Here is a 15061-nt window from a genome sequence, read left to right as displayed (position 1 = left end):
TCCGTGGCATGGAACGTGTTATATATTTTGATATATATTTATATATTTTGTTGTTATATATTTGCGAGTAATTCAGAAATGTCAGTGATCGATGGCTGACGTGACATTGTTAACCCTTTGTGTTAACCCTTTCGGTCATTTTATAAGGACATAATAAATAAATGCTTGGTGTATCGAAATTCGGTAAATTTGATTGTTGATGTTGTTAATGTTATCATATTATCACAATCATAGATTCTATTTGATAATGGTGTCGACCTCTCTTATCAAATAGTGTTATCACAAAATAAAACTACAAACGCACATTCAATTGGAAAAAATAATTCGCGACCGAAAGGGTTTGGATCAACAAACAAAATCTACAATTCCAATGATCTACATCGAACGTTTGTTTGTTGATTCAATGCAGGTTCATGTAAGATAAAATATAATATTTTGAATTTAAGGTGAAACGTGATATTCAGATGTTTTATAAATAAAAGATTTTATAGGCGGTTTACTTTCTCACAATTTTATTCGGGTTTGGTAAAAGAGTCGTTTAACGTTGATTGTTTAAGAGAAAATGATGTTTATCGTTGCCCTGCTGATAACGTTGCGACCATGGCGGACCCCACTTCCGGTTTACCGATAGCTGTCTGGTATTATAGTTTTCTTTGTGCTTAGGAGATAGTCTACCAGTGTTATCGGTGTGACAATTACATTGTAATTTATTAGAAACAGCAGCTTTTCTTCAATAATTATTTATTGAATGGATGTTTGGTTTCATTTCTAATTAATAATTGTAAATATATCCAAACTTGCATATCGTGTACATTGATAAATAGAGTAGCTATTCAATTATACATTAGGATGGTGAAATATTAAAAATATGAAGATTGTAGAAATATGAAGTTAACAATATAATTTAACATTAATCGTATAAGTACAAAGGAATTCTCTATAAAAATGTAATATTTAGTTAATACAGGATAGATAAAAGAATACCTGTTTCTTGTTTACGAGATGCTATAGTATGTATTAAATTATTTAAGTTGATAAAGAAGTTTGATTTGGACCGCGAAAGTTTATAAAGTGTTTGATCTATTTTTATATTTCATTGATGTTACGAGCTTGCTACTAGCGTCCCCTGATCTTGACTATCAGAAGGTTGTTAAGGCAAGCCCATAAGTGACTATGAAATTAAAGTGCGGTTCACAAAGTATATTCACACGCGAAAACTTACAAGTGAAATAATAATAATCGCGGGTTTCATCGTGTACACATAAATGCGCGACAAGTAGTTTATTTAAAACTATTAATATGGCTATGTGCAGCATGTTATTAATGCGGAAGAGTCTATCGATAAACGGTGAGCGAGATTTTTCCCTTGATAAATATATACCAATCCCGATTCATACTCGCATCAATTTTGGTCCTGTTGTTTGTGTTGTTGCACTTTTACAAAATTAGTTATCAAATTGATGAGGAAAATGCTACTGGCTATAATACGATTGCACTTGTTTACGCAATTCCTTCTTCATACATGTCTCGTTAAGCACGAGACGTAAATAAAATATCGTTGAGCATAGATGGTGATGGAATATGATGTTACTATAAATTTTTAAAATTCCATAAAGTGTTTCGATTTTTTGAATATTTCTCTACACTCTGATAACAGAATTTTGTATGTTCGTTGATCTACTGCCAGCTAAAAAGTGGAAATTCTAACAGTTTCTGATGGTACAGTGAAACAATAATACTGAAGGTGTTGAATGAAGAGGTTATAGAGGCAATATTAATTATTCTCACTTAATATATTATTTGATTAAGAAGTTGAATCCTCAGGATCTTACAATATGAACTCACAAAGTTTCATTGACGAATTGACTGATAACTTAAAAAAGAACAAGTTCGAAGAAGCTTTAGAATTGTTTAAAGACGATAGCAATAACTCTATTATTGACAGAGATTCATGGGTAATTATACAAACTGTGTCATCTTTTATTACTAATGAAAATGCAGAACACAATAAAGAATTGATCGATTGTTGTACATTGATACTGACTGCTATAGCAGAAAAATGTAGTCTTAAACAGATAATATTTGAATTCTTAGAAGAGATGGAAGATGACTTAAGATTTTGTATAGTTCTTAAAGTAATTGGTAAGAATCTTTTGAAAATAAATGATAACATAAAACCGATAAAATGGTGTCTTTATACGATAAGATCTTATGTTGAGGATTTATCAAGACAGAAAGAAACTCAGAAAGATACAACAAACAGAATTCTGAAAATTTACAATGAGATTATATCATTCCTTGAACTAATGGTAGAGAAAGCAGCATTGAAGAATGTAAATTCAGAGAAACATGCTGTGTTAAGAGATCATCTCTTAAGTCTGCTCATTTTTTTAATGGGAGAACCACTATGTTATTTACCAGATTACACATCAGGATCCCAATTGAATGATCGTTTGCCAGAAAAAATGATAATACTTATGACTCATATTACAGGGGATTTACTTTGGTTTTTAAGTATTATAAGCAGAAGAAGCAAAGAAAATGATTTGAAGAAGAAAAAGGTCGACGAAGAAAGTAGTAACATTAAGGTGGCTCTTTTTGAGTCAAGAGAATATGTACCAGACTTAGCATATGCTAATTTATATTTTCATGTTTTAACAGAATTGCATTTATGGAAGAAAGTACCCCAGATATACAACTGGGAATACATTTTTCAAACATGTATATATCTTATTATTAAGTTGCTTCAGGAAACTGAAATTGTTGCCATTAAAAAAGGATTAAATCTTACGGATCATCTTCTGAATAAATTAACAGAACGCTCTTTAACATTAGATGTGTTGGAGCTTAATGTTTATTCAAAACTCTTTGATGCTCTTGTGAAAATAATGATCTATTGTGATAATGACAAAGAACGTAGAAAAGCTTTAGAAGTATTTCGAAAATACATTGAAATATTTGATATTGAAGCTAGATATCATGTTGTACTACGCTTATATCAAACTAGTGAACATTCAGGTTTACTTAGCTTGACTACTAGCATATTTAAGGATTCTATTATTGAATGCCTTCATACATCACCTCCTACACCCTACTTTCTTGGAGATAACTTCAAAATTTTATTGAAATTGGCTTGCAAATTATCACATGGCAGTGCAACAGACCTGGTAGAAATATCTGATGAAATAATTACCAGTTTGAATCTTTTAAGATTTTTATTTCTCAGGGATAGATACAATCAAACTGGAATTTGGGATCTTTTAGATGAACTTAAAAGTGATTTTCTAGAACCTTTAAGAGAAGGAATAGATTTATGTAGAGCACATTGGAAAGTGAGAATAAAGGACTTAGAAGAACAAAAGAAAACTGTTAAAAGTGATATAGGATTAGAAAAAAGTGATGCTGAAGTAACACTGATTGTGGGTGGAAAAAAGTTACCAGCATTACCAATTCCAGAGAAAATTTCATTCTGTCATAAGGCAGTAAATGGTCTTGATGTAATGGAAAGCATTTTGATTAGGATCAATGAATGCATTGCTGAGATTGCCTTTACCAAAAATAATGATAACACTGTAATGTTAAAATAATAATAACATTTATAAGATGTACATTTATCGTGAAATAAAATCATTTATCATTTACATATTCTATTAAGTCTTATGATTTATTATTATTTGAGTGATTGGTTTCAATAGGTTTTAGAAGTTTATGGACGAGTAGGGTATTGCTCACAGGACAAACTGAAAATGCTACCACACAGCAATCGGGTCAGGATCAGAACAAAGAAAGTGATGAGGACTATGAAAAGAATATCAAGTCAAAAATTCTTAGCGCATCTTTACAATTTGTACATGATCTTGGATGGAGCCAGCAAGCCATCAGTGCTGGTAATTTTTAATAATTTTTCAGTTAAGTAGATCAGCCAAAAGCAATATTTATCAGTATCAAGTATTTATGAAATTAAAGAAATTATCATAAACTTTACTTTTAGTTTTGATTTCATGCACTGATCACCTAACTCGGTTAATAAATAAATATGTTTAATGAAAAGTTGTATACTAAAGGTGCCGAGTCTATTGGATATCCTGGTGTAATTCATGGACTATTTCCCAATCGAGGAGCAGATTTGGTTCAATACTTTTATCTAACATGTAACAACGAACTGAATAAAGTTCTTAAGGAACAAGCTCGTGTTACTGAAGACAATCCTACTAAAGAAAAAAAGACATTGGAAACTCAATTACAAGATGCCGTAAAGATAAGACTCAAAATGGTGATTCCATACAAGAAAACTTGGCCTCAAGCTTTAGCTCTTATGACACTTCCTCCTAATGTTCCAAAATCATTGGCTAATTTACTTACTTTAGTCGATGATATTTGTTATTATTCTGGTGATAGATCAGTTGATGTAAGAACAATATACTTTTACAGAATTTTAATATCTTCCATATGTAAAATAACTTACAGAGAACATCTATTTGATTAGATTAATTGGTATACTAGACGAATAGTACTAGCAGGTATTTATAAGACCACCGAATTGTACATGCTACAAGACAATAGTGAAGACAACAAACAAACTTGGAATTTCTTGGAAAGACGAATAAAAGAAGCAATGCAAATTCAATCTATTCTTACAACAACTTCTGACATGGCTTTACCAGAACAAGCTCTGAATCGTGCTACCGAAGCAGCCAGTGCTGCTTTTATTACAGTAAGTCGTTTTAAACATTTAAGTTTCATATTTTCGTAGTGGTTTTCACTCAATATTGTTTTTTATTTGTCAGGCACGTAATATACTTGGACTGAATTGGAATAGGTAAATCAATGTTAAGATACAAACAGAGTAAATCAGGAAAAAATCAGTGAAAGTATTTTTTTCTGAATGTATTTACCAAAAAGTAGATAAATATTTCAGAAATGTTATGTACGTATTTTACTTTGTAATGTAGTAATGTTTAAGAAGAAACACGATTTTATGTTGAATTAGTAATTATAGCTAATTTATTTTAGCAATATTTTTAAGATCTGTACATTTAAAGTCAAATTTAATAAATCTGAGCTATTTTCATGCAAGATATAAAGATAAAAATTGATAGAAATATAAATTTAACAATATCTAACAATTACCCTGCAATATTGTCGCGATTAATTAAGGCAACATAGTTTCGTCTTCATATAAAATTATTTGATCTCTCTATGGAAAAAAAGAGATCAATTTCTTTCCTTAATTCAATTGAGCAGGAGATTAGTTCGTAATAAAACGTATGTTTACACAGCCAAGTCTCATGAGTTAATATTACGTTTCAAAATGTAACGTATTTTACAGTGAAATGATTCGGGAAATACTACAAGATTATCTATGTTAACATCAATATGAGCCTCATTATCAATATCAATAACTCTGATACAATTATATCAATTTTTATAAAAATGAAAATATCTCTTAGAACTAACAATGAGCATTTCAGTCTTTCTAGAAAAATGCTCTTATCTTATCTTTCATTACTTCTAAGAATGAAACTTCCCTGCAAGAAGTGATAATACAACAGTTTAAACAATTTATATAGCTAGTTTTACAGTACATTTTGCATTGCTATAAGTGTTTCATAAAAGAGGATGTTCTTCTATGTAGCCTTTGATAGTTTTTGGTAAGGGTAATTTATGAATATTATCCAATCTAGTGTTCTGACGTATAACAAAACGACAGAGATACTGTAAACTTCGAACTTGAGTAAATCTGCTTACTGGTTTTGTTAATCTGACTGGAAAAGATGGATGACCAGGGTATTTAGGTCGTGAATAACAAATTACAGCTGTCTGGCTAAAATTCATTGAATAGTCAATTAAATCGGCTACAGAGCTGAATCCTTCGCTTTCGCTTTGGTTGCAGAGGGAAAATAAGCCACCACTGTGTTCCATACGAGCATGAAGTAACTTTCCAGATGATTTAAAACTGAGAGTCAGGACATACCTATATGAAAATCGAAAGTGATAATATTAATTACTTTATGATTTACCATTCTCATGATATTTAAAGAACAAACCTGTCATCTGACGAATCTCTAACTAAAAATGCACCATCTGGTTCAGATATTAGTTTGGCATCAGCTTCATGGCCTGATATAGGTCCCCAATACCACCCATAATTGCTTAATTTAAGTAATTCCTCTGTAAGACTCGCTTTCACTTTATTATCATTATTTAATATCTCATTAGAATTCATACTCTCTAATATATCTTCAAAATGATAGTCTGTTATTTTATTTCCTATAGCAAGACTGTATCTTAACTGTTCTTGATTGTCGGAGCAAGACTGATAAGGACTAGGAACATTTTCACAACTATTGTCTGTTTGAATCTCATCAACAGTTCCTGAATTAATCAAATCTAATTTTCTAGTAATATCAGAATAATTTTCTAAGGTTTCATCTAAGCCTTCCAAAACTTCTTCATTTTGAAAAGGTGAATCATTGGTAACTGGAATTTCACTGCTATTTTGCTCATCAGGAAATCCAATGACACCATCTGATCGAATTTCAGATACGTTATTCTCCTCTGTCGAAACTCTGGATATGTCATTTTGAAGTGTCAACAAATCACAGTTCGTTTTGTTTTCTGTGCTGGATAGTTGAATTTCATTCTCCTGTAAAAATGATTTTTAGACCTGAAACGCAACCAGCATTTTTTTTTTATACTTACCTTCTCCTTCGCTTTGCACACTGACAGCTTCCTGATTTGTATGTGGTTTTTAATGTTCTTGAAGAAACTAAATGACGTCTTCCTTGGAACAGTATTGTTAACATTGCACTCGACGATTTTAACTTCTAACACATCCTCTTTTTTTTGTATATCTTCGCGTCGTGAATTACGCCTCCAAAGAAAATCAAATGTTCTTGTAGTTAATTTTCGTGGCTTTAAGCTTTGCTTAGGTGTTTTCTCTGCACCAGGAGGGGCAGAGACGATCAGTTCCTCTGACGTCTGATTCAACATATTCAAATGTTGTGCGATCTTTCAAATTGGCTCCGAATCGGGGAAAGGGTATGATTCCACTATCTTATCAAGAATTATTTCACACGCCATCTATTTCTTACCCTGTCTTCTTCCCGTGGGTACAATTTTTTTTCGGGTATTCGAGAATTTTCATTGCAGTTCACTGCTTCACGAACGTCCATCCGAATTACTCTCGCACTGACTAAACACAACAATGTTTTTGTGGACAACGTCTCCCAATGATATGTGCTGTTACTAGAGTCTCGTACCTAACAGCACAGACGTGCTAGCAGCTACTAATTGCTGGCACTTTGTTCGGTTCGGTAACTAACTAGGGATATAATGTAGATAGTGAATCACATACAATTATTTAATCGTTACGGTTCTGTTTAACGACTTTTATATCAAATACATAAATATAAAGCACTAATTAAGAATTATTTATTTAAAAATAAATTGTTAATCCGTTAAAAATATTTCACAGGCTATAGGATATCATTTTGAAGAGTACATTTAATAGTAATTAGTATTTATATTTTCTGTTACGTTGTATTAAGTAGAATGACATAAAAAGATAAATTTTAAAGATAAAACATTTCTACATCTTGACCGTCATTCTATAGTTACCATTTCTAGTGATATCATGAATCGATGGGGAAAGTTATTATGTCACTATTTGTTACATTAGAAACATTAGATTTTTTTACAATGTTTAGTTAGTGGAAAACTTCTGATTATTAAAATTTATTAATCAGAAGCTAAAAATGTAACTAGGAATTGTTGGTACAATAGAATAATTAAACAATTATTTTTTACTATATGTTAACCCTACACTTTCATCAAACATAACCTAGAGCAATGTCAAGCTTGTCAATACTAGTTTTCATATCTATAGCATGAACACTTGTCGCAAAATGTGGGAATGATTATGTGTCACTTTTAATGAAAATAAAATTAACGATTAGAGTTTAATTATTTTAATGCAATTTGATGGGTCAAATCGAAATGGCCCCACTCACGGATTTACTTTCCTGTAGCATAATCGGTAGATTTTGATTTAAACGCGTGTACGTGCAATTAATTTCATTTAATACTTATTATTCGTTTGTTAAATTTCAGAAAAGGATTCCAATGGCGATGTGTTATGGACATGGTCTTATCCATTCATTTCAGAATTACAAAAGGCAGTTGTTGATAGGAAATGTAACTTAGACTCTGAACATAATTCTTCACAAGTATTTGTATTTTCAAGGCATAAACATGATTGGTTCTATATACATTCCAGTGAAGTATTTGATTCAGATAAATTACCAAAAGTAAGTTAAATTAGTTTTGCGAATAAAATAAATAAAGTAAATATAGGATGACATTCTTATTTCTTTTTTTTTAACAGGTGAAACAATTTGCTTTGGTTTTATTTGCAAAAGACTTTAATCCACGAAAATATGAAGTTCTTTCGCGAGTTCTTAGCAAAATGTATTGCAAGACTGGAAAACCAACAGAAATTTTACAATTATATCTTTCTGTATTTACAAAAGGATCTTGTTCTACCCAGGAAAATGGAACATTTGTCTCAGATGACTTCAATAGTCATCGTTTTGCAATAAATACTAATATTAGAGAATTAATTAAAGCATTTGAACTAGAAACTATATTAATATATACAGCTCTGCTTTTAAAAAAAAGAATAGTAGTTTATCATCACAGTTTAGAACAACTATTAAAATGGATTGGACTATTTCCTGCATTGATGAAACATCGTAAAGTTAGTGATAATTTATTTCCTTGGATTGATTTGGTTGATGATGAAGTAGCCGAATTAAAGGTACATACATGAATGTGCTTTTTAATATGTATTTATATTAAGTTCTAAATTAATAAACTTCTTGTAGAGACATTCTCATTATGTTGCGGGCTGCAGAAATAGTTCAATATCATCAAGAACAGATCTTTTTGATCTACTTGTAAACATTCCAGCTAGAGAAATTACAGTTGCTTCACATGCAAAGGGTAAAGAAGTATATCTTTGAAAAATACTTTTTTTTTGCGTTAAATATGCTATTTTTGTGAAATATCATTTTCTCATATTCTAGAAAGTCTTACAATGACAAAAACACATAAAGAAATAGCTCTCTTCATGGTTCAGTTATGTGAAAATCAAACCTACACTGAAGCCCAAATAATATCTGAGATTAATGATAAAACTCAAGATTTGCTGAATCAGCTAACATCATTAGCTGTAGTTCAAGGACCTGATGGAAGGAAGATGGTTTCTGCACAAACATTAAAGGAAAAGAATTTACCACCAGCTGTAGAAAATTTTCTAATTAATCTGGCTGTTGTAGAAAATTTATTTCTATTATAACGTAATATATAATTTTGTAAATAAATTTATTCACTCGAAATACTCCAGTATTGTATATACGGTAGATCTAAAGGAATTGTATATAAGAAGATAAGGGACATTTTGAAACAAGAAAATTTAATAAAGGGTATTATAAGCACTGATCCATTTTTGTATAGAAGATATTATTTCTTAAATACATTTCATTCAAACGCTTATTCAGTGTTACGCATTTTTGTACTATAAAATAGTTACTAACAAAATTTAAGAATAATAGAAAAAACTTAATGTAATGGATAATAAAGTTGAAAATAGACCTTTACGACATCTAGTGCCAAGCCCACTTGCTACCCCCATTCATTTTCTATCCACATAAGCATAATAATAATAGTTATAGACAGTTATGCTAAAAGTATCACCGACGGTAAACTAAGTTGTATTTTTCTTGATATTCTGATTTATATATATCAACCGTATTTTAGGTATTACGAAATCAGGTTGTGTGATTTGACTTACATATTACGGGAAGCCATTTTTCTACAGCGGCCGCCTTTCATCCGGTACACGCGGTCGGAGTCCGTCGTGACAAACGTCGTGTCGTTGATAAAAGTAAATTCCAGATTTTCTACGCAGATTAACCGGATTCTGCGATATTGTGTATGGTGTGAAATTAACTATATTAGTGCGAGAAAATGGCGCGATACGGACAAAGACCTGAGAATGCTCTGAAAAGAGCGAACGGTATGTATGCTGCTCGGCAACAGAAGAATGTGACATGGCCGATGGATATTTAATCTAGAGCCTAAAAATTCGTTTAGCCTATCACCAAATTTTTTGCGACCCGTACCGTCTGGCTTGACCGTGTATCTTCTTAGCACTGATTAAATATCGTAATGATTAAGCCTGCTTGTCACGTAGGATTCAATTTGCCTATACTCACGCCTGTCTGATTTTTTCTCGAAAAGAATGTTAGTTTTATACCATATGCATCTGTAATAGACTTATGTAAACCATCTACTTCGAAAAATAGTATACCACAGTTCATTATTGTACTCAGCATATTACAATACTGTTTTTTATTTATGATGTTACGCGAACGAGAAAATTAAAGGTTTACATTGAATAAATTTGTACGGTATAGTTGCTTTTTTTGTATCTATAAAAATAAGTGTTGGTGATCTTATGTTTTGCCCCATTATATTATTTGCACGTTTTGTTAAATTGGTTTACATTGCTGCCATTGAATTGACTTTGACAATATAGAGACCCATTTATTTACTTTGTTATATAAACCGTGGGTATTATTTTGCAATATAACCTAAGAAAATTCATTGAAGCATTAAACACATGTATGGAATATTGAAATGCTGAATTAAATGCATTTAATGAAATCCTATCATTACATATGTTTTTTTTCTTTTAATAGAATTCATCGAAGTAGGGAAGCCAGCTCGGGCATTAGATACTTTGCAAGAAGTCTTCCGAAATAAAAAATGGACTTACAACTGGTCAGAGTCCGTTTTGGAACCTATAATGTTCAAATATTTGGACCTATGTGTGGAACTAAAAAAGTCACACATAGCAAAGGAAGGCCTATTTCAATATCGAAATATGTTCCAATCTGTAAATGTTGGAAGTTTAGAAAACGTTATACGTGGATATTTACGCATGGCAGAAGAGAAAACAAACCAAGCAAGAAAACAAAGTCAACAGGCTGTTATAGATATAGATGATCTGGATAATTTAGCTACTCCTGAGAGTATTTTATTGTCTGCGGTCAGTGGGGAGGATGCTCAAGATAGGAGTGACCGTACAATTTTAACACCTTGGGTGAAATTTTTATGGGAATCATACTGTCAGTGTTTGGAACTGTTGAGAACCAATGCACATGTGGAAACATTGTATCATGATATTGCACGTATGGCCTTCCAGTTTTGTCTTGAATACAATCGTAAGACTGAATTTCGTAAGTTGTGTGAAAAGTTGAGGAAACACTTAGAAGAAATTTGTAAATTACCAGCACTAGTCTCTAATGTTTCCATGAACAGGGCTGAGACTCAGCAACTGAACTTGGAGACACGATTGAATCAACTTGATTCTGCGATTCAAATGGAGCTATGGCAAGAGGCTTTTAAGTCCTCCGAAGATGTACATGGTATGATGAACTTGTCTAAGAAGCTTCCAGTACCGAAAACTATGGCTAATTATTACCAGAAATTAGCTATGGTGTTCTGGAAAGCAGGAAATTACCTTTTCCATGCAGCTGCGCTGTTTAAATTGTTGCAACTTTCTCGTGAAATGAAAAAGAATATGTCATTGGAGGAACAGCAGAGAATGGCCAACCGTGTTCTGCTGGCTACATTATCTATTCCACTGCCATCAGCTCATCCAGAATTCGATCGTTTTATTGAAACAGATAAAAGTCCCTTGGAAAAGGCTCAAAAGCTAGCAACACTTTTAGGTCTTACTCAGCCACCGACAAGAGTCTCTTTGCTTAAAGATATTGTTCGTTTAAATATTGTAAATTTAGCATCTCCACAACTACAAGAATTATACTCATGGCTGGAAGTTGAGTTTCATCCTCTGGAGCTATGTAATCGAGTAGATTCTGTTATACAAACTTTGCAGACCGATGAAAATAGTCCTCTGATTCAGTATATTCCAGCCTTGCAAGACGTAACGCTCGTTCGTTTGGTCCATCAAATATCACAAGTTTATCAAACCATACAATTCGCGAGGCTTCTAGAACTTGCCAAGTTTACTACGGATTTCCATCTGGAACGTCTCTTAGTTGACTGTGTAAGATACAACGACATGCAAATAAGAATTAATCATGGGAAGAAATGTGTGCACTTCGGAGTGGATCTGTCTGAGGCCCAGAGGGAAGATCATCCCGATGGTCCGGTTCTACAAGCTATGCCGTCTGAACAAATTCGTTGTCAACTTGTAAATATGGCGACCGTGTTACATAGAGCAATTACCATTATTAATCCAAATAAAAAGAAAATGGAACGTGAAAAGTTGCGTTCTGCCATGGTCGGGCATTACCATGAAACTAAACTGAAAGAACATCAAAGGATTCTAGGGAGACACAAGATTATAGAGGAAAGGAAAGAGTACATAGAACACATCAACACAGTTCGGGAAGAAGAGGAGATGCGTAGGCAGGAAGAATTGCAGAGGCAACAAATGTTAGCCGAGCAGAAGAGACTAGAGCAAGAGAGGGAGGAGCGTGAAAGGAAACGGCAGCAAAGCGAAATTCAACAAATCAAGGACCGCCATCTCAAAGAGAAAATGCAACAGATTTCTCAAACTAGTCATGGCCAGAAAGTACTCAAGAAACTGGACGAAGACGAGATCAAGAAGTTAGACGCAGAACAAATTGCGGCCCGCGAGGCTGAAGAGTTACAGAAAGAGCGCAGGGAGATGCAACAGAAGTTGAAATCCCAAGAAAAGAAGATCGACTACTTGGAACGTGCCAAACGTTTGGAAGAAATACCATTACTGGAGAAAGCAGTGGTGGAGAAGATGGAGCAAGCGAAACAACGCTGGGAGCAACAAGAAGCGGAGAGGATCGCCGCAGCTATCGAGGAGAGACAGCAGGCTGTCGCAACCAGAGAACGCATGGCCAGAATGAAAGAGGATCACGATATCTTCCTGTCGAAGATTCTGGCCGAACGTAAGAGTATTTACCTCGAGAAGCTCAAGGAATTCGAAAAGGTCCTGAACGAAGAAAGGGCCAGTAGACTATTGAAACGCAAGATCGAACGTAAAGCCGAACGCAAAGCGAGGTGGGAGCACGAACGCGCTGAGTCTTTGGAGAGAAGACGCCAAGAGGAACTGCGTGTCAAACAGGAAGAGGAGAAGCGGCGAATGGAGGAGGAGAGAGCGAAGAGGGAGGAAGAGGAAAGACTAAAACGAGCGGAAGAAGAAGCAAGGGAGGCGGAACGTTTAGCTAAGATTGAGAAACAAGCTGAGATTACTAGAGCCAGGGAAGCGGAAGTCGAACGAAAGATGGAAGAGGAGAGACAGAGGGAAAGAGAAATGAGCGATACATGGAGACGCCAACGCGCGCCAGAGAAACCAGGTATTCAATTATTTTTATCATTTTATATAGTAGTCACAATCTGATCGAATCTCGCTTATAACATGTTCTATGTAATTACAGTGGAAGTAATGTCATGGCGTCGCAACATCGAGGCGAAAGAAGACGGTAATAAAGAAGAGTTCAGTCATTGGAAGAGACGCGGCGAGACAACGGATAATAAATGGCGGAAGGAGGAGCTGGACAAACCGAAAAAAGAGAATACTGAGAAATGGCGACGAGAAGATTACGAGAAAGATGATCGCATAAGGGATGTTCGTCCAGTAAGTATACAACGTTAATGAAACGAGAATAGACTTTTATGGTGATACATAATTTGTGTATGTTCGTTCTTACAGATGCGTGATATTACACGTGATTCGATGGCGGACGGACCACGTGCCCGTGGCAGAATGCCCGACCGTCGTGGGCCACCCGGTGGCGGTGGTGGTGTCGGTGGTGGTGGCGGTGGTGTTGGCGGTGGCGGCGGCCATCGTCGCGAGGAACCATTGCGTAGTACCACTCAGAATTGGCGCGATAAAAGCGACTTGATACAAAATTCTCCTCGAGATCCACCTAGACGCGTTGAAAAGTAAGCACATTCTTCCAATGGTAACCCAATTAACCTTAGAAATGATAACAAAAAAAGAAAGATTGAAGATGGAAATGAAAAATATATTTCTAAAGAATTGTTTGATAACAGACTAAAAAAACTTGGTTTTGACGAATAGGCGAGATGATCCGAAAGATGATAAACTCCCACCGAAACACGACGAAAGAAGACGACCACCAGAGGACGACGGTTGGTCGCAAGTCAGCAGCCGACGTTAACATGGAACCTCGGAGCTACCTATAGAAACAACGTTTTACTATTCTTCAAGAACAGTGCATAATACGCAGTTAGACTTTTGCCTGGAACTACACGGCGCGCTCAACTTGACTGTTTTGTGCACCGCTGCGTTTCTTCTCCGACATAATCGTAATAATTCAAAGAAAGCACAAAGACGATCGATCGTAGGCCAATTCAGAGACACGACTATCGCTTTGGACGGAAAACGAAAGGGAGGCCGGACGAAGGGGAATGTGAACTAAACAGAGGACAAACGAACAGCGATGAAATTGAGTTTCTATGATTTTTCTAAAAGGAACAACAACAACAACCCGGCTACGCATGAATCCATTTTAAATTGACAAACACACACTGCTGCGTCACGTGCATTAGACTTGTCAAGAAACGAGAACGCCCGGGGCAGTTATACAGAATTACTTTATATGTCGCAACTGTATGTGAAGTATGAATCAATGTACAGAGCAGAAAAGATAGTGGACTGTAACGAGTGCAGAAGAATTGAATTGGCTAGGTATTAACTAATGGCAGGGGTGAAAAGTCTCAAAACATCAATAAAGTTCTCTTGTATCCTAATCCTAATGCTAATATTTTTTTTGTAAACTTGAACACACACACACCGTGTCATACCTCTCCCCCGGAAAGGAACGAGAAAGATAAACTTCCTTCGTATTATATGCATATACATATGTATAAATATACATACAAATGTTCGTGGCAACGATTTTTTTAACTTTTATAAATACAGTCAGGTTTTGAGACCAACGTGAAGAGCCGCCCTCTATATTGTATG

At 34.4% G+C, this 15061-nt stretch overlaps 5 protein-coding genes across 8 annotated transcripts; 4 read left to right on the top strand and 1 right to left on the bottom strand.

Annotated features, from left to right (window-relative positions):
- The first annotated feature begins 1125 nt into the window (after positions 1-1125).
- Coq9 (ubiquinone biosynthesis protein COQ9, mitochondrial) lies at positions 1126-4926 on the top strand. Of its 3 annotated transcripts, none has more exons than XM_031972022.2 (5): positions 1126-1348; positions 3696-3908; positions 4052-4408; positions 4487-4714; positions 4788-4926. In XM_031972022.2, exons 2-5 carry the CDS (start codon positions 3747-3749, stop codon positions 4821-4823), a joined length of 783 nt encoding a protein of 260 aa, XP_031827882.1. In that variant the 5' UTR covers positions 1126-1348; positions 3696-3746; the 3' UTR covers positions 4824-4926. The 3 variants fall into 3 exon arrangements, with proteins under 3 accessions (XP_031827882.1, XP_031827883.1, XP_031827881.1); XM_031972023.2 differs by having other exon boundaries at positions 1127-1348; positions 3696-3887; XM_031972021.2 differs by having other exon boundaries at positions 1130-1348; positions 3696-3887; positions 4065-4408.
- LOC116424946 (glomulin) lies at positions 1355-3641 on the top strand. The gene has a single exon (XM_031972018.2). It carries the CDS (start codon positions 1836-1838, stop codon positions 3585-3587), a length of 1752 nt encoding a protein of 583 aa, XP_031827878.2. The 5' UTR covers positions 1355-1835; the 3' UTR covers positions 3588-3641.
- A 292-nt stretch (positions 4927-5218) lies between the features above and the next one.
- On the bottom strand, positions 5219-7333 carry LOC116424947 (uncharacterized). Of its 2 annotated transcripts, XM_076369438.1 has the most exons (4): positions 6703-7333; positions 6048-6646; positions 5749-5974; positions 5219-5528 (listed from the first exon to the last, which is right to left on the bottom strand). In XM_076369438.1, the coding sequence occupies exons 1-4, from the start codon at positions 6991-6993 to the stop codon at positions 5496-5498; spliced, it is 1149 nt and encodes a 382-aa protein (XP_076225553.1). In that variant the 5' UTR covers positions 6994-7333; the 3' UTR covers positions 5219-5495. The 2 variants fall into 2 exon arrangements, with proteins under 2 accessions (XP_076225553.1, XP_031827879.1); XM_031972019.2 differs by having other exon boundaries at positions 5219-5974.
- A 242-nt stretch (positions 7334-7575) lies between these two features.
- On the top strand, positions 7576-9540 carry LOC116424948 (DENN domain-containing protein 10). Its single transcript, XM_031972020.2, has 5 exons — positions 7576-8038; positions 8113-8309; positions 8387-8818; positions 8886-9003; positions 9087-9540. The coding sequence occupies exons 1-5, from the start codon at positions 7984-7986 to the stop codon at positions 9356-9358; spliced, it is 1074 nt and encodes a 357-aa protein (XP_031827880.1). The 5' UTR covers positions 7576-7983; the 3' UTR covers positions 9359-9540.
- A 317-nt stretch (positions 9541-9857) lies between these two features.
- On the top strand, positions 9858-14845 carry eIF3a (eukaryotic translation initiation factor 3 subunit A). Its single transcript, XM_031972017.2, has 5 exons — positions 9858-10078; positions 10764-13424; positions 13506-13705; positions 13781-14013; positions 14153-14845. The coding sequence occupies exons 1-5, from the start codon at positions 10030-10032 to the stop codon at positions 14250-14252; spliced, it is 3243 nt and encodes a 1080-aa protein (XP_031827877.1). The 5' UTR covers positions 9858-10029; the 3' UTR covers positions 14253-14845.
- Positions 14846-15061: the final 216 nt, after the last annotated feature.

This window comes from Nomia melanderi, chromosome 7 (assembly GCF_051020985.1).
Source record: "Nomia melanderi isolate GNS246 chromosome 7, iyNomMela1, whole genome shotgun sequence".
Lineage (NCBI taxonomy): Eukaryota > Metazoa > Arthropoda > Insecta > Hymenoptera > Halictidae > Nomia > Nomia melanderi.
Note: the sequence above shows the minus strand (reverse complement) of the source record. Positions and strands in the feature narration are given on the sequence as shown.